The sequence below is a fragment of the Pseudochaenichthys georgianus genome, chromosome 9 (genome assembly GCF_902827115.2).
Source record: "Pseudochaenichthys georgianus chromosome 9, fPseGeo1.2, whole genome shotgun sequence".
Taxonomy (NCBI): Eukaryota; Metazoa; Chordata; class Actinopteri; order Perciformes; family Channichthyidae; genus Pseudochaenichthys; species Pseudochaenichthys georgianus.
The window spans coordinates 4,192,078-4,218,077 of NC_047511.1; the positions used below are offsets into that span (position 1 = coordinate 4,192,078).

The window sequence follows — 26,000 nt, forward strand, 5'->3', positions numbered from 1 at the left end:
GGATTTGGCGGCAGGTCAGCCTTTAGTCAGCAGCTTATGTCACGGTTTTTTGCAGGGGGTCAGGAGGCAGCGCGCAGTAGTGCACGCCTCCTCCCCGCAGAGGGACCTGCCGTTGGTGCTCTGGTCACAGAACCATTTGAGCCTCTGGAGCTCTCTTCCCTGAAAGCACTGTCGTGGGAGACAGCGTTGCTACTTGCCTTGACTTCAGCCAAGAGAGTGTCCGAGCTGACCGCTCTGTCGGTGCACCCAAGTTGCTTGTTGATCCGGGGTGACCGTAGCGGGGCGACACTCAGACCGAACCTCTCCTTTGTTCCCAAGAGCCTAAGGATTTCGTTCAGGTCAAGGGCTATTCAGTTAGGTGGCTTTAATCTTCCCCCCCATGGTGGGACCAGGGAGGCTAAATTGCACCTTCTTGGCCCGGTGCGTGCGCTAGCATGTGATGTGGAGCGCACGGCTGCCTTTAGGCGCACTGAATAGCTGTTTGTGTGCTTTGGGGGTGGTGTGGCCGGTAAAGCTCTGTCCATGAAACGCCTGGCAGGATGGCTCTGCGAGTGCATTTCGCATGCCTACGGACAGGCGGGGAGAGCCTTCCCCGCGGGGGTCCAGGCACACTCTACACGGGGTATGGCTGTGTTAACAGCCTTATTCAACGGCGTGAGTGTGGAAGACATATGCACGGCGGCGTCTTGGTCCACGCCAGGCCCCTTCATAAGGTTTTATCTCTTGGACATGTCTGGCTCCTTCTCATCGTCTGTGCTTGCTGGGGCATCACAGGACTGGCGAGGGGGGGGCTGTGGGTCAGTAAGTATCTTACCCCCCCCCCCCCCCCCTGGACATAATGCACTTATGTTTTCCCATGCTCCTTGGGGACTTGGGAAACATGGTGCGCAGTAAGCCCCATACAGAGCCTTCCTCACTATTTCCATGCACACTCTTTTCGAGGTAAGCGTGTCTGAGTGTGCTCTACCAGCCAAGTAAGCTGCGGCCCCGACTTCTCCACAGTCACAACCGAGGGAGAAGGAGTTGCGGTGCAGTGGCTGTTAATCAAAAGCCGGTCAGGAGCAGTTGTGATGGGTCGATGTTGTTGGACGACAGGGCGTTTATGCATCAGGGCTCCGCCCACTGTACCCGTAGAGTCCAGTAGAGGGCGGAGCCTGTGTAAGATATAACGAGGGGTTACGTATTGTAACCCTAATTGATATAAGCACAGGCAGAGCCCTCTAGTTGGGGCCCTGTCTGTCCTATGCCGCTTGCTGAAGAGGGTGTAGGATACAGTCAGGATGTGAGATGTGAGGTTAGATCGCTTTCTCAAATGCTGTTTCCAAGGTCAAGAACTCACTAAGTTGTTGTCCAATTAAATGTTTCGGCGCTCTAAATGCATAAATGAGAATCCCAAAACATAAGCATTATTTTGAAAAGAGCAGAATTTGAACATTTTTGTGTTTTTTGTTGCTTTTTCTAAATGTGTTTTTGTACAGTTGCTAGAACAAAACTGGTCTATGACTATAATTATGTATACATAATTTAATTCATTTAAAACTTTTTGTTCAATAATTATCTGGGCAGATGTTTTACAATTCTAAGCATTATTCGTTACTAGTTTTTCTTTTTTTCTGTATTTTACAAACGGTTTCAGTTTTGAAGCATGCAATAAGACATGTTTCTTTGTAATACTTGCTGTCTGTACAAACATAACTTTTGTATTTTGTGCAAAGTACTTAGATCAACAATGTGAATAAACAAGAACACGAATAACCTACCTACCCTGTTTCCATGCTCTTATTGCACAAATGAAAATGCACAAACATAAGCTTTATTTTGAAATCTGTAACGGAAGTTGCTCGTGTGTCTCACGCCTGACGCCGTCTGTGTAGCTGCTCTGTTTGCAAAGGAATGTCGCTGCGGCTGCTATATCTCAGCTGGGATGGAGGACTGACAGATGTTTTGAGCAAAAGATGTCGGGACAGCGATGTGGTATCTTATTGAATAACCGTGAGTATTCGTAGATGATCTGAGAGATGACATTCAGTCTAGCTGCCGTTTCATGTCACTGAGCGGAGAAGCTAAGCTAGCTAATGTCGGCTGGTTAGCTAGCCAAACAGAGCCAGGGGATAACATTACCTTTCAGCCAGTGTTGGTTACATGTTACCTCCTCTCTGTTTCAACGTCGACATACCGTTTCATTTTAGCAGTTGTAGCATAGTTGTTTTCAACATTGCTTCAAAGCCCTCTACAAAGCGCTAACAGCCTGGGCAGCTACTGCTAGCAGGATAACGTTAAGGGGACAATTCACCCCAGAAGAATTTAGCCCTGTGTTATTACCGGGCACTAACGTATTGCTCTCTCCTCTCTGAATCCGAGCTGTGAGGCTGATCCTGGTACTGAATAATGGACAAGCTGGGACACTGTGACGGAACCGCTGGAAGGCCTCATGTGTCACTCATAGTTCCCTTATAATAAACTAATCACAGAGGTGGGAGAAGTACTCAGATCTTGTACTTGAGTAAAAGTAGAAGTACCAGAGTGTAGGAATACTCTGTTACAAGTCTTGCATTCAAAAGGTTACTCAAGTAAAAGTAGAAAAGTATCAGCATCAAAATATAGTGAAAGTAGCGACAGTAAAAGTAGTCGTTGTGCAGATTGGTCCATGTCAGAATAATATATATGATATGTTTTATAATGATTGATCATGAAAGTGTTCTCAAAGCTGGTGAAGGTGCAGCTAGTCTGAAGTACTTTGTAGACTGCAGGGTAGCTTGTGGATTCACTCCAGGTGGAACTAAAGTCTGATTCAACACTTGATTAGATTTCACATCATTCATCCACATCTGTGAAGTAACTAAAGGTACTAAATACATGTAGCAGAGTAGAAGTACACCTTTTACCTCTGAATTGTAGTGGAGTAGAAGTACAAAGTAGCAAACAATTGAATTACTCAAGTAAAGTACAAGTACCTCAAAATTGTAATTTAAGTGCAGTACTCGAGTAAATGTACTTAGTTACTTTACACCGCTGAATAATCATATTGACTCAACGAAAGATCAATGTAGAACGGGCTGCAGCACAATTGATCAGATTTTTACCAAATCACCACATGGACGAGAGCAATATTTATATCGTAGAAAGCACAATATTTGTTAAAGGCTTAATATTGCCATTTTAATTTTTTTTGTTTTATCACTATTTCTTCCTACTTGTGCAGCTCTTAATATAGGCATCAAATCAAACTGACAATATCTACATTTAACAAATTTAGCAAGGACATATTATTTGAGCTTTTTAATGTTTAAACACTGGCACTAATTTGAAAAACTGAAATATATTTAGAGACAGAAGAACAAACAATATTTTGGGTTTTGAAGCGATGTAATGTTTTTTAATGCAAATGCATGCTTAGCTTTTGACTGTACTGACACATCACAACAGTCTTAATGTTATTAGTTCTATCTTGGGGGACACTTGTGTGTGTCTCTTGATATGTATTGAATGTAAAACCAAATGTAAAGCCTATTTCCTTCTGGCTGAACATTTCTTTTGCCGCGAAGACATGATTTTGTATTTGACCATCCTGCCTTTGTTACCATGCTTATACCTTGAAAATGAATGAGAGGTCATTAACATGCTTTATTCTTCTGTGTTTGTTTTTATTTTACAGATGATGCTCAAAACACCAAAGTAGTCACATCCACCTCTGACTGGCGATCAGGAACATCCAGTCAGATTTAAGAAGCCCCACTGACTTCAGTCAACATCTAGCCATTCTGCATCGTGTTTGCTTCTGAGCATGGACCTGTAACTTCCTCAGCCCTGCTGTTCCTTCCCTCGCTGTGTGACCAACTGTCAGGGGACTTCCACCGTAGCATCGCGTGATTCTGTAACCGCCTGTGAAAGAGCGTCAAGATGTTTTCAGCGTTTAAGAAGCTGGTGGGATCCGAGCCGGGGCAGCTCCGGGACAAGAACATTCCGGCTGGCCTGCAGTCCATGAACCAAAGTCTGCAGAGACGCTTTGCCAAAGGCGTCCAGTATAACAGTAAGTACTGCAGCCAGCCAGAGCCTTCTGCACTCAGATAAGCGTGTCTTTTTGGATAAAATAACGTTTTTCTCTGTTTCCTGACAAACCTCAAGTGAAAATAGTCATCCGGGGAGATAGAAACACTGGGAAGAGCACTCTGTGGCATCGACTGCAGGGCAAGAAGTTTGTGGAGGAGTACCTGCCCACTCAGGAGATCCAAGCCACGAGTATCCATTGGAATTACAAAAGTAAGTCATCCAAACTGATTTGATTTGATCACCACTGCTTTGTCATGTTTCTATTTTTGGGTGTTTTTAATATCTGCGCTTTGTGCCTGGGTGATTTATTTCAGTGGCTCCATATCAAGGTACAAATGTAGATTTAGTTTCAGCTAACCCAGTTTTAGAGTAGCCGCCCTGTTTGCTTCCTTCCATATAAAGGAAACAACTTCTTCTTCTAGTGTTTGCAGTTATCGGATCCACATTAGAGTCAGCTGCACATTGACATGTTTCCCCCCTGTGGCCAACAACGTGAATATTAAAAGGACTCTCTCTGTGTCCCTCAGCTACTGATGATGTGGTCAAGGTAGAGGTGTGGGACGTGGTAGACAAAGGTACGTGTTGACACACACACCCCACTGTAACACATGTTGAATAGACGGCCGTTGCTCCTCTTGCTCTAAGAAGCTTGTGCTGTCAGTATTCCATGACATTGAAGCGACGCACAGTTTCGCACGTCTTTCTGTCCTCAGTGTTGATGTTGTCTTTTTTTGCACCTCTCCTGCACTCATCTCAGGCCAAAAATACCCTCTTCCTGAAGGTGTAGGTGAGCCCCACTATAGTGTGTAGAAGTTGAACTGGCTTGTGTGCTGTGGGTTTGTCCCGCCTCCTTCCACTCTTATCTGAATGTCAACATTCTCAAGGTTGGCGAGTCCCAGGTGTGCTGCGTGGCTACGTTTCTGAGTTTGGCTGAGTGGTGTAGATAGAGTGTGTGCACCGTGTGAGCCTTCATTCATTAACAGTTGTCTGTTTTTAGAGGATAACCTGTTGGTATGTTGGATAAGATGCTTTTCCATAAAGTCACATGTCCACATAGCATTTTCTGAGCGCAAACTTCTCTCTTTAATTGATTCCAATAAGGACGGAGCACATGATGTCTTATACCCTACGTAAACGTATTTTTATTTGAATGCGCCGTTTTAGAGCGGCGGCTATGAGCGCTTCTATCAATCAATCAAACTTTATTTATATAAGCAATTTGAATACACAAAAGGTAAGACAAAGTTCTTCACAAACCAACATCAAAAATATTTAAAATACTGCCCTACCCCCATAATAGATACCTAGTATATAAGTAACACTTACATTTAAGAAAAAACACTTAAAACCAATAGAAGTCAATAAACACAGGACTGAATAAAATGTATAGAATACGAATAATAAAATAATAAACTTAACAGTTTAAGAATAAATGACAGGTTAAATTGAAAATAAAACCACTGGGGATGTCACTGTAGAAATTGGATACGCTTTTTTCCAGACATAACAATCATAACAAAGAGAGCTTTAATCTGTGGGAGCAGATAGGCCAAAATGTATACAAAGTTTGAGAGCAAGCATCCTCCGGTTGGTGCTCATAGTCAGATAATATATATGAGCGATAAGAGAACCCAAGGTGCGATGCTAGTCTGTCATTCAACAGCTGTGATACGTTGAGTTGTAGTCAGTGTCATGTAAACAAAACAAAAAAGCACTGGAGCGTTTCTTTGAGGAAATGCCCAGCGCCTTCCTGACAGAAAAAGATGCTATGTGGACACGGACCATAAGAAAAGTGGCTGTGCTGCTCCGCTTGTTTACTCACCATAATCTAACCTAAAGCAACAAACTCCATTGTGATGTCTTTTCTTGTCAGCTATACCTAATACTTGTAATTCCTTGTTCCTCCAGGCAAAGGCAAAAAGCGCGGAGAGAACTTGAAACTGGAGAATGAGCCCCAGGAGGTGATTATCACATGGCCGTCATGTGTTCAGGAAACATTTATAGCATGTGGGTCAGGGATGGAGTACGAGGTAGGGTCCCGGTGGCATGTGATTAATCCCTTTGTTTGATGTGTGTGTGCAGTCAGATGAGGTCGCCCTGGATGCAGAGTTCCTGGATGTGTACAAGAACTGCAATGGAATCATCATGATGTTTGACATCACCAAGCAGTGGTAAGAGCGGCCCGTCTGAATATGCATGAAGAGATACGCTTTCAGCTGAGAGCCTGCAGGCTGGCTTTTGTTCAGCTTCAAGGGGAAAACCCTGACAGACATTTCCATGTTGCTATTTCAGGCATCAGGTTTGAGGGAATAGAGATTTCTTTAATAATATCCTCATGTCACAAGGGACATGATGCACCAATAGGTATTTATGTACTGATTGTTGTTGTTGCCATGGTGCAACTTATACTATTTTCTTTTGTAAAGGACTTCATAATAGGTCTGCACACTTAACTGACATTTTATCAAAATCGCAATATGGACCGGTGCATATGGTGGCCAACAGGTGCCAACGCTACAACCGCCCAAAACACTGCCATTAGTGAAGCCTGCTGCAGCTTCAGTAATGATGCAAATATCAAAATGCAAATGTGCCTGAACATGAAGAAACGTCTTCCCCAACCTGACCACACATGTACAGTGTTTAGAAAACATTCACCAACTTGAGAAAAAATGTGCAGCGTTTACTTTAAAGGGGACCTATCATGCAAAATGCACTTTTGTTCGTCTTTTATTCATGAATATGTGTCCCCGGTGTTCCAGGGAACTCGCCACGTGTCAGAAAACACAACCCTCTCTATTTTCCTCCATACCCAAATCTCTAGAAAAGGAGCTGCAACGGATCTGATACAGACTGATCCAGATTTGAACACTGTCCTGACGTCAGGACAGTGGCGCTACGGCTATTGGTCAATTCTCCACCTATCAGGGGAATGTGAGGTTGGGCCACGGCCGGCCATTGCTGCTCGAAAGCGCTGGAGACGCTGTAGTACATATGCCAGGCCTGTAAGTGGTGCTGTAGTCTGCCACAAAAGCAGCGAAGAAGACTTCCCTTGCATGGTTGCCATGGTTGCCCTTCTGTTTATTCTCCGCTGTGGCTCTTTTTCTCCCTCCCCGAGGCAAGCGTTTGCGCCTCCTGCTTTAAAACAAATGAATAATGACTCTATATAATCATAAGGGATAATGTGGAGCGACGCGGTCATTATGGGGAAAAGAACACCGACAGGCTGATCAGGAGCCCGGCGCGAAGCGGAGGGATCTAGATCGGCATGAAGGCACATTATGCAATGTGCACATTATCTTGCTTATTACACATGACCACATTCTCAACAAAGTAACGACATGACTCCCAATATTAATTGAAATGCTTTTATGGATTTAGAAAATGATTTTATTGATTTAAAAAATAGTTGTATTGATTTAAATTGACATGCATCCGCTAAGAAAAGTAGTCCGTTGTTACTGTTTGAACTAACGTAACAACGGCAGGAACTGCTTCTATAGTGTTTTTGAGGAGCTTTTTGATTACAGATTTGAAAACATCGTTGCTTGCTTTAAAAGTAGCACAATTCATGATGTCAAACCTTGGAGAGTATCTAGATATCCCTGCCCTGATGCCAAAAGTAATTGGCAACTGAATATGTGTCGCCGTTTGATGTCTATGTCTGGACCGCTGCGTAAAAAGAAGGGTTTCTGCCCCATTACTTCTCTTCTACTTCTATAAGAATAAAACACGGAGGACGGAGATCTCTTTTTCTCCCCCTCTTCTGACAGCCCAGCAGCTGATCTCAGAGCACGCTCCCCTCTCCTGCAGGGGGGCGTGGTCAGCTGCAGCTCACAGAATCAGCCCCCTGCAAAAACAGGGCTGGAAAGAGCAAATAGAGCAAAATGAGGCATGGCTAAAATGCATGATCTGTTTGGTATTGTGAAAAAAAATTGATATTTATATACTTTATATAGGTATGACCCTACAATATATTCACTGTGTATATACACTGATATGGAGAATTCTTTAAGATGCACCATTTCGTCCTCCTCTGAACTGAGACTCACTGATTTGATTTTTGATTTTCTTCACATCCCTCCACAGATGAATATGATTTGTCATTTGCAGGACTTTTAACTACATCCTGAGGGAGCTGCCCAAAGTACCCACCCACGTGCCGGTGTGCGTGTTGGGAAACCACCGGGACATGGGCGAGCATCGTGTCATCCTCCCCGATGACATCAGAGACCTGATCGCTGGACTCAACAGGTAGATGGATGTCAGCACTAAATGTTACTGATGAAAGAGGAAACCCTCTGAAGCTTCAGAGATTTCCTTCTATTTGTAACAAAAAGTATTCCAATCTTTGTGGGTACAAACGCGAGAACACACTGACACCTGGTGGAATGATTGTATAGCAGTAACACTGCACTGCTGATATAAAGGGGTTTAGTCTCATGAGAGAAATACAACTTCATGTTACAAAGATATACTGTATTTATATCCAAAAGGCCTACATGTTAAATATTTTTCTTACATGATATATAAATGTACCTTATTGGTGTAGTTGAGTGTGCACTGTAGTGTGTATTAACCTATATATTGGTATTCATGTCATATTTAATATAATGTTTCCCTGTATAAGGCAAAAAGAAAACAGAGTTAAGGGGTTAAAAAAAAAAGGAAGAATCCTGGGGTTTCAGACTTCAAATAATTACTCATACTCCTTTCACTCCTTCCACCTTTTTTTATTAAAACATAACACTTTAAATAGTAGGCCTCTGCTTTAGTATATGTAGGCCTTGAGCTGAGGAAAGTTCTTTGAAGAGATACGGCGTGGTCTGCGTAATATTTCATATTGTCTGCATTATGCACAAGTCTATTGAAAAACTACTTTTAAATCTCCATATTAATCACATATAATATTTTACCAGAATTTCTCCCATTTTGACTAACATAATGTTTTACACGGAAACACTGATAAGAATGTACTGTACATGTTAGAGAAACTACTTGTGTGTTACAGGCCAATGGGAGCATCTTACATCCATTATGCCGAGTCCTCCATGAAGAATGGCTTTGGTCTGAAATATCTGCACAGGTTCTTCAACATCCCCTTCCTGCAGCTACAGGTATGGCCTTCCTCCCTTCCTGTGCTGGTTGGTGCTGGTCTTAATCTGCCGTAAATCAATGGGGACACTAGGGCTGTCCCGAATACCATTTTTCGGGCTCCGGATATTTGGTAGTAATCAGCAGCGAATATTCGAATATTCGGTGCGGAGAGATATTTCTGTTATAACAACAATACTTTTAATAACATAGCCGTATAACAGTAGGCCTAACAGTGTCATACTTGTTACCGATACAGTAAACTATTTAAATAAATGAAGAACGAAAAATAAATGAACGAACTGTAATAAATATAATAATATTACATTTTAATAAACGAACAATTTAAATACAAATAAATGAATGGCTTGGCTTTATAATAAAACAAACTGTAACAAATAGAACAAGGGAGGTAGCGCGATTGAGCTATAACATATCCATAGCGATTAAATCTACTATGGCATCTGTTATCTCTATCTTTCTTTTCTCCGTTATCGGTTTTTGGAACTGTAGGGTCTGCTGTATTGTTGAGGATGTTGATGGCTGGGATGCGTGGGGATGCACCGATGGACTAGAGATGTTAAGATTCACCGATTCGCATCGGTGCACCGGCATAAACGTTCAAGATGCGAGTGCACCGGTTGAAAGAGTGCACATCGGCTACAGTTTGGGTTGAACTCGCGATGCATCGATTGCGTAGCGTCTTTGCATCGGTAAAAAAACGATTCATTCATATAAAATCCCCTCATCTTGTCAACGCTCAGCAGAGACGATCTTTGATATTTGCTTCGCCACTACGGAGGCCGAGAGTCTCAGTTATCAACACACACGGAAGTTGAGGAGAAAGAGAAACACAGCGCACCGAAAAATACCTACAAATCAAACGTTTGGCAACACTTCGGATTGTTCAAGAAAGACGGTGTAATAGTCCTTTATGCTATATAGCTGACCGCAGGTCATGGAGAGTAATAAGGTATCCGTAGACCTTTGTATGAGGTATCTTTATTACTTAACAGGTCTACAGCCATGATACATAGATCCGTCCTAGATGCGGGCTTGCATACACACAGTATCACTCCGCAGCCGCACCCCATCAGTAACGTCCTGATGGTATATGTGCGCGGCACTATATACTACAGACGGTCAACTTGAAAAATCGCTCGCAAATTGTTAACGATGCCGAGCCACTTTAAAGTACACAAGTAGTACGAGGAACTTAGCGACGCACATAAAGAGGCGACATGGGGTCTGCGGCTGAAAAGAGAAACCTGAAAGTTAGACATATGAGTTAAATCACTCAGTGAGGTGTTCGGTCAGAGAGAGTGGTGTTTAGTTTACAGCAGCCTGTGACGGCCAATAATAATTTAAATGTCTTCCTCACTGTAAGCAGTTATGAAATACCTGTTTGTGAAAGGTTATTTGTATTCTTTATTGTTATAGAACCCACTGGTGAGTTAGCCTATGAGTGTTAAGCACATCAGGCTGGCAGCTGTATGGGCATGGCACCATGGTAGCTGTTATTTGTTAATCATGAGCAATGCATCCTTACATTGTTTAACTGTGAGGTGTTATACAATTGTACTGTAGCCTACTCTGGAGAGCTTTTAAAGGTAAAAAAATAAACGGCATGATGGGATGTGCAGTACCAAATATGTAAAGCACTTGTTTGTTAATGTATGATTTGCTGCATATAAGGAATAAAACAAAAATCCTCTGTCGTACCATATTGAAGTATCATTATTTTTGCATAGTGTTGAATCGTATCGCACCGAATCGCATAATGTTGAATCAAATCGTATCGAACTGTATCGCAACAGGGGTGTATCGTATCGCATCGCCTGGTGTTTCAAATGTATCGTTAATGTATCGTATCGTGGCAACGTATCGAGATGCGCATCGCATCGGCCTCAGTGATGGAGATGCACATCCCTACGATGGACACAATATATTATTAGGCTGAGCTACTCAACTTTATGCCAATAATTGCCTTAGCCCCAGATGTTCCCACATTACTCCTATTATTTTCACTATTCTGATAAAATTAAAAAACTAATATAAAAAAACAATTCGGTTAAGTAAGTGCACGTTTTTATCATGTGTAACGTTACTGTTTAAACGGCGGATAAAGCAGCTTCATCTTGGCAACTTCACAACAGCTAAGCTAAGCTAGGCTACTACTTACAGCATCCGGTGACTTTTCAGAGTTGTTGTGCCACCGTGGTAGGCCAGTTTCTTATCACATATTTGGCACACTGCCTTCTTTTTACCGTCGTCCAATTTAAAATGGTCCCACACAGCTGAAGTCTTCGGCATTTTATGGGTGAAACGAGGTGAAGCGAGGTGAAGCGTGCCGTTTGCGTTCGTGACTGTGAAGAGTGAACGCGATGTCAGGAGCACAGGCTGAGATTGTATATATTTCCGCATTTTAACAGTGCAATTCAAAAGTATAAATATAGTATAAGAATATGGCAATTCGCCTTTATGAATAGCATACATTTAGAAAAAAATATGAATTATTTTGGAAAAAAATTGAAAAAAAATAAAAAAACGAATATCCGAATAATGAAATTGAAACCCGAATAGTTGGCCAATAGTTGTGTGTGTGTGTGTGTGTGTGTGTGTGTGTGTGTGTGTGTGTGTGTGTGTGTGTGTGTGTGTGTGTGTGTGTGTGTGTGTGTGTGTGTGTGTGTGTGTGTGTGTGTGTGTGTGTGTGTGTGTGTGTGTGTGTGTGTGTGTGTGTGTGTGTGTGTGTGTGTGTGTGTGTGTGTGTGTGTGTGTGTGTGTGTGTAGCGGGAGACCCTCCTGAGGCAGCTGGAGACCAACCAGCTGGACATGGATGCCACCCTGGAGGAGCTGTGTGTCCAGCAGGAGACTGAAGATCAGAACTACGAGATGTACGGTCAGCTTTCCTCCTCTCTCACTGTTGTTCACACGTCCACCCAGAGAGAACACTCCATAGACTGGAGCTGTTGAATTCTACACCTATGTATGACATTTCCTTCAGCTCAGTTTTCTGGTCTTATCGTGAGAATATATACTTTTCTTTTTCTCAAGAAGTCATTATTAGAGGGAAAGTTGCCGTTATGACTGTCGGATAATCACGGCTCTGTGTTTGAAAACACAAAATCATGAGTTAAGACCCTTTCATTGCAGTAATGATGTGATCATCTCACGTTTCTTGTCAGGGCAATGAGTTCCTCCTCACAGACAGTTTTATGAATGAGTCATCTTTTTTGAATTAGCATTTTGAGAAATAATATGATTACAGGGTATACACAACTAAAAGATACAATCAAATACAATAAGAATCTACAAATCAGAAAAAAGTGAATATTAATCATTTAAGATTGACAGATAACAGATACTCAATCATTATCATAAGTACATCAATTGTTATATCTAACCGGAGAGTCATTGGTAATGTTTTGCTGGTATACCTCACCGATTTCTTTTTCATCTGTCGTCAAAAATACTAACGTTTCAAAATTCTAATGGTATTTTTTTGCATTCTATATATTTAATTTACAAGATCCTTTCTTTTAGAGCTATTTGATTATAATCATTCAACCAAGTCCTTCCCAATTGTGAGAGGGAGATTTTATTTGGAGAAATACTGAAAATAGTGGACAAGCTATTTCCCAGAAACCACTAAAAGCTGTACATAATAAAACATATCTGACTATGGTTTAGTATTAGCCTTTTAGTATTTCAAGTTACATTTGACGTGTTACTCTGAATTTTGGTTTTATTAAAATATTGAATTACACTTATATTTGTATTTTAGTAATCTTCTAGCCTATATATATATATATATATATAAACGTTGTAAAGACAAATAAAGTGTCCATACGGGCTTTGGCTGAACCCTTCCCCCAGTGCAGCCCCTGCTCTGCTCCCAGCCTCACATGGTCCTGCGGGTGAAGCTCAGTCTAGAACTGCTCTGTTGTGTTTCCTGCAGTTTCCTGGAGAACCTGGAGTCTCGCAGTAAAGGCTTTGGCTCTCCTGGTCCAGCTAACGGTCAGAGTCCCTCCTCCGGCTCCCAGTCCCCCATCGTCCCCCCCAGCGGAGCCTCTACAGGCAGCTCCAGCCCCAGCACCCCTCAACCCCCCCTACCCCCCCAGGTGCTCCCCCAGTCACCAGCTGTGTCCGCCTCCCTCCCTCCACCTCCGTCCCCGGCTTCTCCTGCTGTTGAGTCAAAGCCTCCGGCCCTCGCTCCCGATGACCTTCAGGCCCCGGCTGCGCCCGGAGCTTCGGGCCCCCAGAAACGTGGCTTCATGTCCCGCTGGTTTGGTTCCACTGCTGCTGAGGCTGCCGCCACAGGTGAGTCTCTTCTCCAAGAGTGGTGCAGTGATGACGTGTTTTTGTAGGCCGACCCAGCAGTAGCATCACAGAGAGCTCCCACGACAGAAGGAAATGTGATCGTCCTATTGGAAGCTAACGTGAAGCTATAACTAACTACAGCTCATTACCACCGTTAAGCTAAAGGCTTGTGTCAGCGTGATGGCGTTTTGTAGGCGTGTGGCGCAGTGGTTAGTGCGTTGGTGTTCGGATCAAGGGAGCACAGGTTCAGACCCCACTGCAGTCAGCATGTCGTTGTGTCCCTCAGACACTTCACCCCAAATTGCTCCACAGTATTGAGTATGTTAGTCGCTTTGGATAAAAGCGTCTAACAAGTGACATGTCATGTAATGTTGTAGTCTCTCAACATTTACGAATGCGGAAGTAAGCATGGCAGGGCTCCCTCAACAAAAAGAAATGACATTTTTCATTGGATTGCTGGAGTGTTGCAGAAAATAAGATCTATGATACACATTTCTGATACGTACATGATTTTTTCAGCTGGATAATCTCCTCTTGACACTTTTATGATTGCAATGGCTAGAAATAAAGATCAAACGTTCCTCTAAAGGAACTACATCCCGGTCACAGGACTTCACATCACCACCGCTAAGCTAAAGGCTGCTAATGGACGGTATGTTGATGTTGTGCATTGTTAGCAACCGCTGTTCTTACAACACAGGAGCTTCAGACATCCGCCAGTGGGTTCTTTACTGACCTATTTGATGTTGTAGATAAGATCTTTAATGAATGAGATAATGCTGTTGTGTCATCACTCCTTCAAGTTAAAAGGATTTTAGCGCAGAAGTTAATGGACAATGGACATAAAACATCACATGGTTGATTCATAAGCAGTACATTGTGTAATTGTAACTGGCAAACTGTGTTTATTTTTAGATCACAGTTGCAGCCATATGTAAATCTTGGCAAGTTAAAGCAAGTTGTCCCAGTGAGTCTGAGATGCAGAAGTTGAGAATGTCTGGACGGTTGCTGATTGTCATGTGACTTCACGCTTCGATTGTGGTTTCATACGGTGGATTTGTTTGGCCGTGTTTCCCTCAGACGAGCCCCCTGCTCCGGTGTGTCCCGGTAAGGTTCACAGTGTGGATGATTTTGTGCCGGATGAGAGACTGGATAGAAGCTTCCTGGAAGACAGCCTGCCCTCCAAAACCAAGGCCCCCCCGCCCGCTACAGCTGTGGACAGCGACAGGTCAGATGCTTACACAAGCTTTCATTAGCTATCAGAATTAGAAATGCTTTATTTGTCCTGCAGCGGGGACGTTTAAAGTGACATAGCAAGTTTGGTAATCCACACTTGACCTTTTTTTACATAAACATTGAAATTAGCTTCAACGTGATCAGAAAAAGGCTTTTTTTATTGTTTTATTTTAAGAATACACTTTATTTACTGAAACTTTTCTCAGCATTTAAACTATCAATAAATGTAACTTTAGAAACTTAATATATGTCTTTATCTTTTTTATTTAATTTCTTTTAAATACTATACTCTGGCTTGATTCAAATTATTTGAAAAAAAACACTTTACCATGACTTTTTGATAAACTATACTATGATTTTATGAATAAAAAAAATGAATAACATACGATACTTTCCAATGACTCGTTTTTATTTAAAAATGCTATGCTATGACTTTTCAATCACTTTGAACATTCTGTACTATATTTTTGATGACTTATATGTATATCAATACTTTTTCGATATACTATAGTATAACTTTTGTTTTACATTTTTTAACACACTATACTTTGAATTTTGATGACTTTTTGAAATAGTACAGGAGAGAGGTGTGTGTGTGCATCGGTTGTCACTGAGGCTCTGGTGCATTACAATAGCAGAGGTTGTCACTGAGTGGAGGTATAACAGTGATTTCCTGTCCCAGTGATGGTGAAGGCAGAGGGAACCCCATGGTGTCTGCTTTCCAGGATGAGCTGGACCCTGACGACACTGAGCCCAGCCTCCCCCAGCCTAAGAGCCTGCCCCTCAGGAAAGACGTTGCTCTGACCAGCGACGAGGAAGCCCCCCCCGTCACACAGGACCAAGACTTGGACAGTGAGTCTGAGCTCAAAGCGTAAGTCCTTTCTCAGGATCACACTGACGTACACTATGTTGTGTTAGTGAAGGTCTGTCAGAGGAAGCCTTAATTAAAGTTAACCAACCTGCGGATTACTATTGTTGTGCATGTAAATGGATGCAAAGACTAATATCCCTGTGTTCCCTTGGGGGGGTGCTGCCTGAGTGTGGGGGGGGGATTTTTTTTTTTTAAATCCTCTGGAGCAGAGAGAGGAGCTGTGGATTATTGTTATTGATTAATGCATCAGTGTTTTTTAGGGTCAGAAAAACTAAACTCGCAACTTAAAATGAAAGCCCGAAAAAAAAAGAAATTGTAACATGTTTATTTATTGACTTTTCATTCCTGTATAATCATTTTACGCAAAGATTGCACTGTTTGTCAGAGCACTTCATCCTTCTGGGATTTCATGAAGAACAGCTCCAACGCCTGTGTGTATGGGAACACCTCTGGTGCTGGTCCATTAACTGCCAGTGTTTCCCACAGATCTGTTTCCCACATATCTGAAATATACTTGGGGGGGTGGTGGGGGGTGAGGTGACGTGCAACAACATTAACCTTTCTGTTGGTCGCTTGTTAGCAGACCCTTCACGCGATGGCAGAGCGAACAGGTACAGGCAGGGCCCATAATGATAGCCCTATAGTTTAAATCTACTACCCACACATATGAACATGGAAATGGGTTACTATTTAAAAAAATAAATGTATTTATAAATGTATTTAGGAACCTATCCATGTGATTTTTAGTGGGGGTCGACCTCAAATCCTCTATGGGGGTCCAGGGGCATGCCCCCCCGGTACGATTTTATTTTTTATTTTGGAGTTAAATGCATCAATCTGGTGCATTTTGAGGGGAAAATAAAGAGACTAGATCTATGGAAACACCTATATTAAACGGAACTGTATACATTTCAATAATCATAAAATCATGGCCATAACCAATAACATACCATTTCCAATATGAAAAAACACTGAAACTTGTTTATTAATTTATTTTTGGTTCATTTATAGTTGTGAGTGTGTCTGTGCTCCTGAATCAGCCTCTCCTGTCTCCCTCCTCTCCCCCTGCTCCTCTTTGAGGCAGCAGCAAAGACTAGTTTTCTCTCAACAAGTTTTAAAAGTGTATCTTACCTTTTTTTCACCCAGTTAACTTTTATTTATTTATTCATGCATATTTTACTAATCACATTACATTTCATTTAGCTGACGCTTTTATTCAAAGCGACTTATAATGACCGATTACAGGAACATTCTCCCTGGAGTAACTAAGGGCTAAGTGCCTTACTCAAGGGCACACTAGTGGTGGTGTTCCTGGCGGGATTTGAACTCACAGCCTTCCGATCTTCAGCCCACCTCAGATTAGACCAATCACTACCCTCTGAAATGGAAATATGTGTTTACATAAATGGTGACCACACCGTTTGAGACCCACTGAGAACTTAGACTAAGTTAACTATCTAAACACTCAGAGAGTCCTTTACCTCACCTGAGCTGAGCTTATCCCGAGCTTGAATGACACACATAGACCAATCAAGGGCTTTGATTTATGATCTGAATGACAGTGGCCATGTCAGCAGGCCACATCATGTGGACAGCCAGTCACCCTGTGTGAGGCAGGCCACTTAACAGGCCAGAAGGAGGCAAGATCAGTGCAAGGGAGCGAGGTATCATTGTCCACAAGTTAATCGATCGCAGATGGCGTCGTGGTCACGTACGAATAAAAAATATATATATATTAAATAAAAAAATTATTTTTGGGTTGCGAAATATACTTGGGCGGCCGTTAATATACCTGGGCGGCCCGCCCAAGTATAGTCTATGTGTGGGAAACCCTGATACATATGAAGCAACAGATTATGTTCTTATTGTTTCTGTGCAACCCATACTTTTATAATTAATTCCTACCATTTAGACGGATAATACATTGCAGAAAAGAACAAAATATGCAATAGATGATGTACTAAATAACTCTATAACATCAATAGTTGTTTAGGGACTGTTAAGTGCCCAGTGCAACCACAGTTAAAAGTAGTTCAACTGTTTGAACGAAGCAGCACTAATCGCTTGTTATGTGACGAAGTGCAACCGATCACAGCTGGAAGATATTTTCACCTCTGTAAATATCAGTCTACCCGCAAATATATTTTTTGTTTATTTTAGTGCAGATCGTTACTCTTACTTTAAAGGGGACCTATCATGCAAAATGCACTTTTGTACGTCTTTTATTCATGAACATGTGTCCCCGGTGTTCCAGGGTTGTGTTTCAGAAAACACAACCCTCTCTATTTTCCTCCATACCCAAATCTCTAGAAAAGGAGCTGCCACGGAGATGATAAAAACTGATCCAGATTTGAACACCGTCCTGACGTCAGGACAGTGGAGCTACGGCTATTGGTCAATTATCCACCTATCAGGGGAATGAGAGGTTGGGCCACAGCCGGCCATTGCTGCTCGAAAGCGCTGGAGACGCTGTAGTACATATGCCAGGCCTGTAAGTGGCGCTGTAGTCTGCCACAAAAGCAGCAAAGAAGACTTCCCGCGCATGGTTGCCATGGTTGCCCTTCTGTTTATTCTCCGCCGTGGCTCTTTCTCTCCCTCCCCGAGGCAAGCGTTTGCTCCCGCTGCTGGAATTCAATGCAATCCCTCCCTCGCTGTAATTCTCTCCGGTAGTCCACCACCAGATGACAAACACCCGCCTCTCCCAAGGAACGAGGGGACCGTGCGTCAGAGTTTCAGTTAGATTTTCTCTTTCGCCGGTCAACATGTCCGTTAAAGTTTCAATCTTCCCGACAAAATTAGAAAAGTGCCGGTCAGAGGTCTTCTTTGTTATTTATTGAGCTTTAAAACAAATGAATAACGACTCTATATAATCATATAAGAATAAAACACGGAGGACGGAGATCTCTTTTTGTCCCCCTCTTCTCCCCGCTGCAGCCCAGCAGCTGATCTCAAAGCACGCTCCCCTCTCCTGCAGGGGGGCATGGTCAGATGCAGCTCACAGAATCAGCCCCCTGCAAAAACAGGGCTGGAAAGAGCAAATAGAGCGAAATGAGGCATGGCTAAAATGCAGGATGTGTTTGGTATTTTTAAAACAGAAACGTATACATATACCTTGTATGGCCCTACAATATAGCATGATAGGTGTCCTTTTAAGATCTGTGTTTCACCTAAGGGAACATTCAGAATGACGTTCACAGTATCAGGGATGGAATTAAGACGGCAACCCTTTCACCTCGTCAAAGGTTGGTGCTGGAGAGACTTGCTACTTATTTAAAAAGCTCCCTCCACTTCTCATATGAGGAACACATACTCACGTGTTCCACCTGAATGCATCTCTGCTGTTTCATTCTTTGCGGCTTCATTGTGCCCACTTTATGTGACTCCGCATCACAATTTACTGGAGAAATTTGACTAGATTAGTTACAATGCAAATACATGACCTGAGCTGTGAGTCACTTAAGATGTAGCCGAGAAGGCTGTTGACTTCCTGTTGTATGTCAATTTAAAAAAAGATACTAATGCAGCTCTTTTTCTTGTTCCATTTATCCATATGAATTAAAACTCCATATGGACACTCAGCCCTAAAATGTAAAATCTCTAGTGGAAGTCAGTGAACAACATGAACAATAAGTGAAATAGAGAATGTAAACAAATTACATTTTTTTAAAAAAAACAAATATTCATTTCCCCCTGTTTCAGGCCTGTGATCCACATCCCTAAACTCAAGGTGGCATCCAAAGCTCCAGAGGCCATCTCCCTCACTCTCACTCCGGCAGCAGAGCTGTTGCCACGGCAGCAGGCCAAGAAGAAAGGCAGCTCCCCCAGAGCCGAAGACTCCGATACGGACCCAGAGGCTCCTGCAGCCCATCAGATGCTCTCCTTCATCATGGACGACCCCGACTTTGAGTCTGAAGCGTCGGATACCCCCAAAGTAACCAAGGTACAGGCACAGCATGACAACAGATTCACTCGGTTCATGGTTTACTGCAGGAAGCAGGACATTTGACCTGTTTACACATACTATGAAACTATTTAGCATTAAACAATAATCAAGTTTTAACACCAAATGTAAATATACAAACAATCCTAAATTACTTCAGACAATGAGTACATGACAAACTACAGTGTATTATATTTTAAAGTGAATGGCTGTGCAGGTGTGCAAAATATCTTCAGAGAGCTGAGCAGGAACATGGCTCACAGTATTAAAAAAGAACAACATGGTGTAATGCATAATGTTTGTAGGTTGGATCAAATTAAATGGACACAATACGAATATTCTGATTTACGCACTCCGAAAAACAGAGAGTGGTGCCGGAATGAGTCCTAAATAAAATATGTCAATAAATATCCTACTGGTGAATGTCTTAGAACATGTCGAAGTATCATAAATGTGTGTTTGCCACAGATCTAATTTTCTGCTATATTCTGAAATCCAACCCGTTAGTTGAGGAAGCAATTGCGATGCTAACTTCCGGGTAGCCCTTGAACAATGACTGCACCACTCTTGTACATCAAAAGCGTGTTTCTCCTAAGCTTTATTTGGGGAAATCAGGGGATTGATCATGTGTGGCTGCTCCCTTCCTCCCAGGACATATTTCCAGTCCGAGATGAGCCTCTGTCTGACCTGTCTGACGACGACCTGCAGGTATCCAAGGCGACAGAGCCTCTGAAGCCCACACCGATCTCCTTCAAACATAAGGACGACACCGACCTGTTTGGCCTCGGCTTCCAGGAAGAGGCTCCTGCAGCCAAGGAGAGCAGCGAGGAGCAGGAAGGCAAGTCCTGACATGTCTGTCTACATGTCTCTCATGTTTCTCATTAGGAGGCACACAAGTCTCCCCCAATGAGCTCACAATAACATATGCCCATCGTCAGCAAATCCTTGAGGGAATATTTGAGGATATCACAATTAGGGATGGGAACAATTAATCGAATATTCGAAATTATTCAGGTATTCGAATAATTATTCATGTGTTCGAATATGAGTTATGAATATTTTTATTAATTTTTTAATTTTTTTGGGAGTGATGCCAAAGTTGATTACATATTATCAAATTGAATAATTCAATTCAATATGACAGCGCCATAGCTAAATGTGTTAGGTGACGTCTAAAGGTGTGTTTTGCTCCGCTCACCGGTCCCTCACAGCGGGCAGAGCTGCAGGTGCTGATCTCTCTCTCTCGTGTCCGGTTATACTTCACTGGTGTTTATGTCCAAATCCATCAGATCTATAGTTCTAGCCAATGACATGGCTGCTGCCCCTCCCTACACGCAGATCACGCAGACTCAAACCTCATCTTATGCCCAAATGTGGCGCAAGTGCCCCGCGCAGGCGTTGCGAGGTTCCGGCGCTAACAGTTCATGAGCGTGCTCCCCCGCCCCCCTGTCAGCACTCGCGACACAGCCTAAACAACAATAAGCGCTGCTTGGCAACCTCCGTTCCAGCTGAGAGGGTCTTCTCTACAGCTGGCCTGATTGTGAATCGCCTCTGCACATCAAAGCTGTAGGCCTATAGCTGTCAAACTGTGATCACCAGTTCAATACATTTGACAAATTCGACTTGGTTTCTACACTTATTTGAACATGTATGTATTTATTTCCAAAAATTATTGGAAAAAAATTGGGTAAAGAAAAAAGAAAAATTCAGAAAAAAATGTTGAACTTTTTTTTTTTTACCCAATTTTTTTTTATATAGGATATGTACATTTCGGTTAACCGGTTAACCGTTTTTTGGGGGGTCGAATATTCGAATATACATTTGCTTTCAAATTCCCATCCCTAATCACAATTTGATTTAGTTTCCGGTTGCCCGTGTCCATAGAAACACAACAGCATTGTCCCATTGACATCAGGACAGCAGAAAGCTTACACACCTTCCGGCGCAGACTGAAAACTCATCTCTTTCAACTCCACCTCGAGCGATAGAATTACTAACAAAGAACTGCTAACAAAGCACTTATATACTAATAAAGGACTGGCTTATCTATAGCCAGTTGAGTAGCACTTGAAATGTTTGGCTCTATGAAACCTGATGTACTTTATGATTCTGTTTTCTTCAAGGTTGTGTCTTCCTGGTCGAATGTACTTATTGTAAGTCGCTTTGGATAAAAGCGTCAGCTAAATGCAATGTAATGTAATGTAATAGCTTTTGTCATGTGAATGCAGCTTTACTCCTAACATTCTGTTTTTTCAACTTCATTTGAATATATAAGTCCAACTCATAGAGTCCTGTTGTAAACCCGGACATGTTGAGCACCCCAAAGTGTAATGGTGCAGCACGGGTCCCCAGCACATAGGAACTGCCCGATGCTAACTTGCATATGTTGGGCAATTTGCACAATTAGCATAAGTTGTGTTAATTGGCTCTGATTCCGTTACAGCCCATGTTGACAATAGTGAATAAATTGCTTGGCAGACTTGGACCATGTTGGAAGTTATTGAGGATCCATCTGATGCTGACAGGATTAAATGATGGCATTTTCAGCCAGAAATGTTGTGCTCTTGGTGGGCTCAATTTGGAAGATTTAGGGGACTCTGGATCATTTGGATTGCACAGATTGCCTATTTATTTGAAATAAATTGTCCACAGTAGAGGTCATTCGTTCATCTTGTGCCCCCTATATCCAATGGTTGCAACACTACTCATAGTAGTCAAAGTCAGCCCTCCAATGCTGGCAACTAGACTATTTAAAATGGGATCAGTCTAGTCGTGCATCACTGAGACTTCTGTTTGTCTGCGCTTCCCTTTCAGACAAAGAAAGTAAACACTCCTCCAAAGACAAGAAGAAAAAGAAGAAGAAAATCAAAGAGGTAACGTCTTTTTGATGTTGTTGACATATCTCTAAAAGACAGTAATATCAACACAATAAACGTATGTCTGTTTTCAGGAGGACGAGAAAAACAAGAAGAAACACAAACACAAGAAAAAAGAAAAGGACGAAGGTGCAGCGGGAGACGAGAAAGAGAAAAAGAAAAAGCCATCCCGGAGCAAGAAAACCGAGGTGGACGATCTGGAGGACTTTCTGGGCGGAGGAGCAGCGTCCGTCAAAAGAGATGACGGAGATTACGAGGAACTATAGAAGCTCCTGTTCAGGGAGGAACCGCGGCGAGGCGAGGGTCCTTTGAAAACCTTCTTGTTCCTTGACTTAAGAGCATAAAGCATCTCCAAGCCATACGTAACCCACACGGCTGCCGGTAACACCCAGGTAACACGAGCGAGGAGCGTTCCTTCTGATCGATCCCCCCCCCCCCATCTGCACTACTGCTGTCACTTCCATTCCAGCCAATAGGGAACGGCGAGACAACCACGTGTACTGTAGTGAGTCCTGGTGATTGGCTCTTTGTACTTTGAGATGATTGAATATAATGGCGTCTGTAAATACGGTTATCATTTGGAATTTGTTTTGGTCGCTGTGGTTATGGAGAGCATGCTCAAGGTGACGGGGTCTCCTTCACACTCCTGCTTTCTTTCCGACGTGTTGGCTTCAGCGGCACGCTTAGTCTTGTGTCTCTAAATATAAACTCTCTTAAGAAAAGACTTCCCACGTTCCCACTAAGTGTTTTGTTAGGGGCTATTTTTAAATGGTTTGTCAGGGTGGACCCTACATTCCCCTCATCTCCTAGTGATTGTTCACTGTGTTTACATCTTAATGGGACAGTGAGTCCGACCCGTGTCCTGTAGTCTGCCATGTCTCTTCTCCAAGTCACAGCAATAATGTAAGACTCTTAAAAGACATTTGTTATCAACTGATCCCAGATCTGTTTGTTGATGATCAGGACAATAGCATTTTTATTTATTATATACATAGTATAAATTACATGAGGAAATACATTGACAATAACAGTTCTTGTACCCTAGATACAATTGTAACATCATTGTTTATAATCCTTTCTATACCACATAAACACGAGCATTTCAAATACTGTATCTCTCTTAACATCGATGAACTGACAATAACTGTAATATTAGCTCAAAAATAACGTAAATAAAATGTAATTATAATCAAATAAATGAATAAATAAAAAGGTGCGACACAAGCTCTGGTATCGCAAAAGGCGCTTTTTTTTTAAAGAATAAGCCTGCTCAGTGTGGACGTAATCTTGATGTGAAACCCCCCCCCCCCCCCCCCCCCCCCATGTCTTCGCTGGTGATTTTATGATTTCATCCACTGCTACCCTTTCAAAACAAACACACACACACACTCACTCCTCGTGTTTTCTGCAGTTGCCTTAAAGGAGGTCACTACAAGGGAAAGATGTGCCGCTATCCTCATGATCCATGTCAAGTGTTCTTACTGTCAAAGTGTTGGAATGTTGCCTTTTATTGGTCAAATGGAACGGACGTCCTCTCTGAAACCCTGTATGGAGATTGCAGTGAGTCAGTGCATTGGTTTGTTTTGATGCTCCATCCTTCTAAAGGAACATTACGGTAATGTGTTCATTTTCTCCGTAAGTAACTATTTCCTCGTGCTTTTATCCTTGTGTTATTTATTGCCTCCATTATGTTTTATTGTCAGGATTTAGACTGTGCTGAAACACTTGCCGCTTTTAACAGATTGCCATTCATATTTCACACCTGTAATACAGCCTCGAAATGGTACGTGGTGATAAGAACTACATACAGTACAGTACGGTTTCTTCCATAAGTCCCTCAAATGTTTCAAATAAGAGAAGCATTCTTGCATCCAAGAGGAATAATGTGTATTTTTCACTGACAGATTTCATACGGTTTCCATCTCCATATATGCTTACAAAGACGTGATGTTTGAGACTCCAAAGTTGAAACTATGCAGCATTGATCCTGAATACTGTGTGCTTTTTTTTGTCTTTTGTCATGTGATTGAGGATAAATGCTGAAAGCACAGTTTCAAGCATGAGACTTCAGTGTACAGCAATAAAAGAATGTTTAAAATATAGAAATAAATGCGTATATGTGAGGAGCTTTGTTCCAAAAATGATACATACACTGTGTGGAAATAATGCCGCTGACATCCGAAAGAAATATTCTGCTTTCCAAACTAATAACATTTCTGAGAGTGGGTTTACACTTTGGAAATGTTTCCTCGAGGTATTTTCTCCAAATTGATGTATCACATTTTGGAATGAAAGCCTTCATTTATTTTTCACCCCCAATGACATGTTCCATATTTACACTGTGTGCGTGTGGTTTGTCCAATAAATGCAAGCTTATTTCTTCATAAAGAACAAATCTTGTGTCTTTTAAACAAATAAAGACGTCTGTGTATAATTCTGTGCCTATGTTCATGGAGCTGGAATGAAGCCAGGCCTCTGCCTCCTCAACAAAGACCAGATGTTTGTATGAGGGGCCGCACGGGACATATTCAGAAATACCGTTCACACACACACACGAAACTCACTCATATATTATACACATGTGAATCACACACACACACATGAAATGCTCTAATACCAACACGTTCTCATTCCCATCCCGTCACATATTGACGGACGGTCAGGGCCCCTCCTCGTCGCTATATTACGTACAGGGTACCCCTTGACCGTCAGGCTTCTACGGGCAGGGCGTCCCATAGACCTTCATTGCGGACAGCGGACCCCTTGACCGTCAGGCTTCTACGGGCAGGGCGTCCCATAGATAGACCTTCATAGACCACGGTGTAGTTATGCAATGAATGAAAAACTTGGGTCACAGGTCCCTCAACAGTGCATTACAAGACATCTATCAATATGTGTGTACCTCCACCATTAAACTGTCTTATTCTGCACATTTCTTATTCTATCTACAATACATAAGAGTATAATCCATATGTATAATATCAGTTAAAATAAGTGCTTCAACATAGTTAACATTGCAGGAAAGCAATATATTAGACGTTAAGTACTTTGTCAGGCTTAATATTTATCTGTAGATAGATACCCCCAAAGTTTTTTTCTTATTTAAAAGAAGACCTTAATCTGTTATTTAATGTTTAAATAAAGGTTAATTCGTTTTTCTGTTTTGCACCTCCTCCTATTGATATCTTTGTACATCCTGCACTAAACTGTTTTATTGTAGAGATCACTTATAGTATCTTCTTGATTTTTTATATTCTATATTTCTATCACAGACCTCCTACTTTCCCCCTATGAAAGTATGTACTCTTAATATTTTTTTAATCAAATATAACACATAAAAACAATAATTCAATAACGTGCTTTAACCACTAGGCGGTGCACACAAGGTACACACAGACACTTATGTACAACATCTGAAGATGTGTAGTTTTATTCATACTTTCACATAATTTTACAGCATATTGCTATACTATTTCAGACTCAGTATTTACATTCTTACATTCAAAATTCAATCCAATTCAAATCAGTAATATCTTTAAAAACTACAAGTCCTTTTCTATCAGCTGTGCACCGTTATGGTGTAAATATAACCTATCTGTGAATTAGCTCAAAT

General features: G+C 42.0%; 1 protein-coding gene across 2 annotated transcripts; it reads left to right on the forward strand.

Moving 5' to 3' along the window:
* Nucleotides 1-1,843: 1,843 nt before the first annotated feature.
* On the forward strand, nucleotides 1,844-24,821 carry LOC117452331 (rab-like protein 6). 2 transcript variants are annotated; one of them, XM_034090890.2, is made up of 17 exons: nucleotides 1,844-1,992; nucleotides 3,656-4,030; nucleotides 4,126-4,260; nucleotides 4,578-4,625; nucleotides 4,808-4,837; nucleotides 5,959-6,011; nucleotides 6,133-6,221; nucleotides 8,164-8,304; nucleotides 9,062-9,167; nucleotides 11,935-12,038; nucleotides 13,103-13,464; nucleotides 14,545-14,692; nucleotides 15,383-15,571; nucleotides 19,271-19,511; nucleotides 20,163-20,349; nucleotides 22,326-22,384; nucleotides 22,462-24,821. In XM_034090890.2, exons 2-17 carry the CDS (start codon nucleotides 3,901-3,903, stop codon nucleotides 22,651-22,653), a joined length of 2,214 nt encoding a protein of 737 aa, XP_033946781.1. In that variant the 5' UTR covers nucleotides 1,844-1,992; nucleotides 3,656-3,900; the 3' UTR covers nucleotides 22,654-24,821. The 2 variants fall into 2 exon arrangements, with proteins under 2 accessions (XP_033946781.1, XP_033946782.1); XM_034090891.2 differs by lacking the exon at nucleotides 4,808-4,837.
* The last annotated feature ends 1,179 nt before the right edge of the window (nucleotides 24,822-26,000 follow it).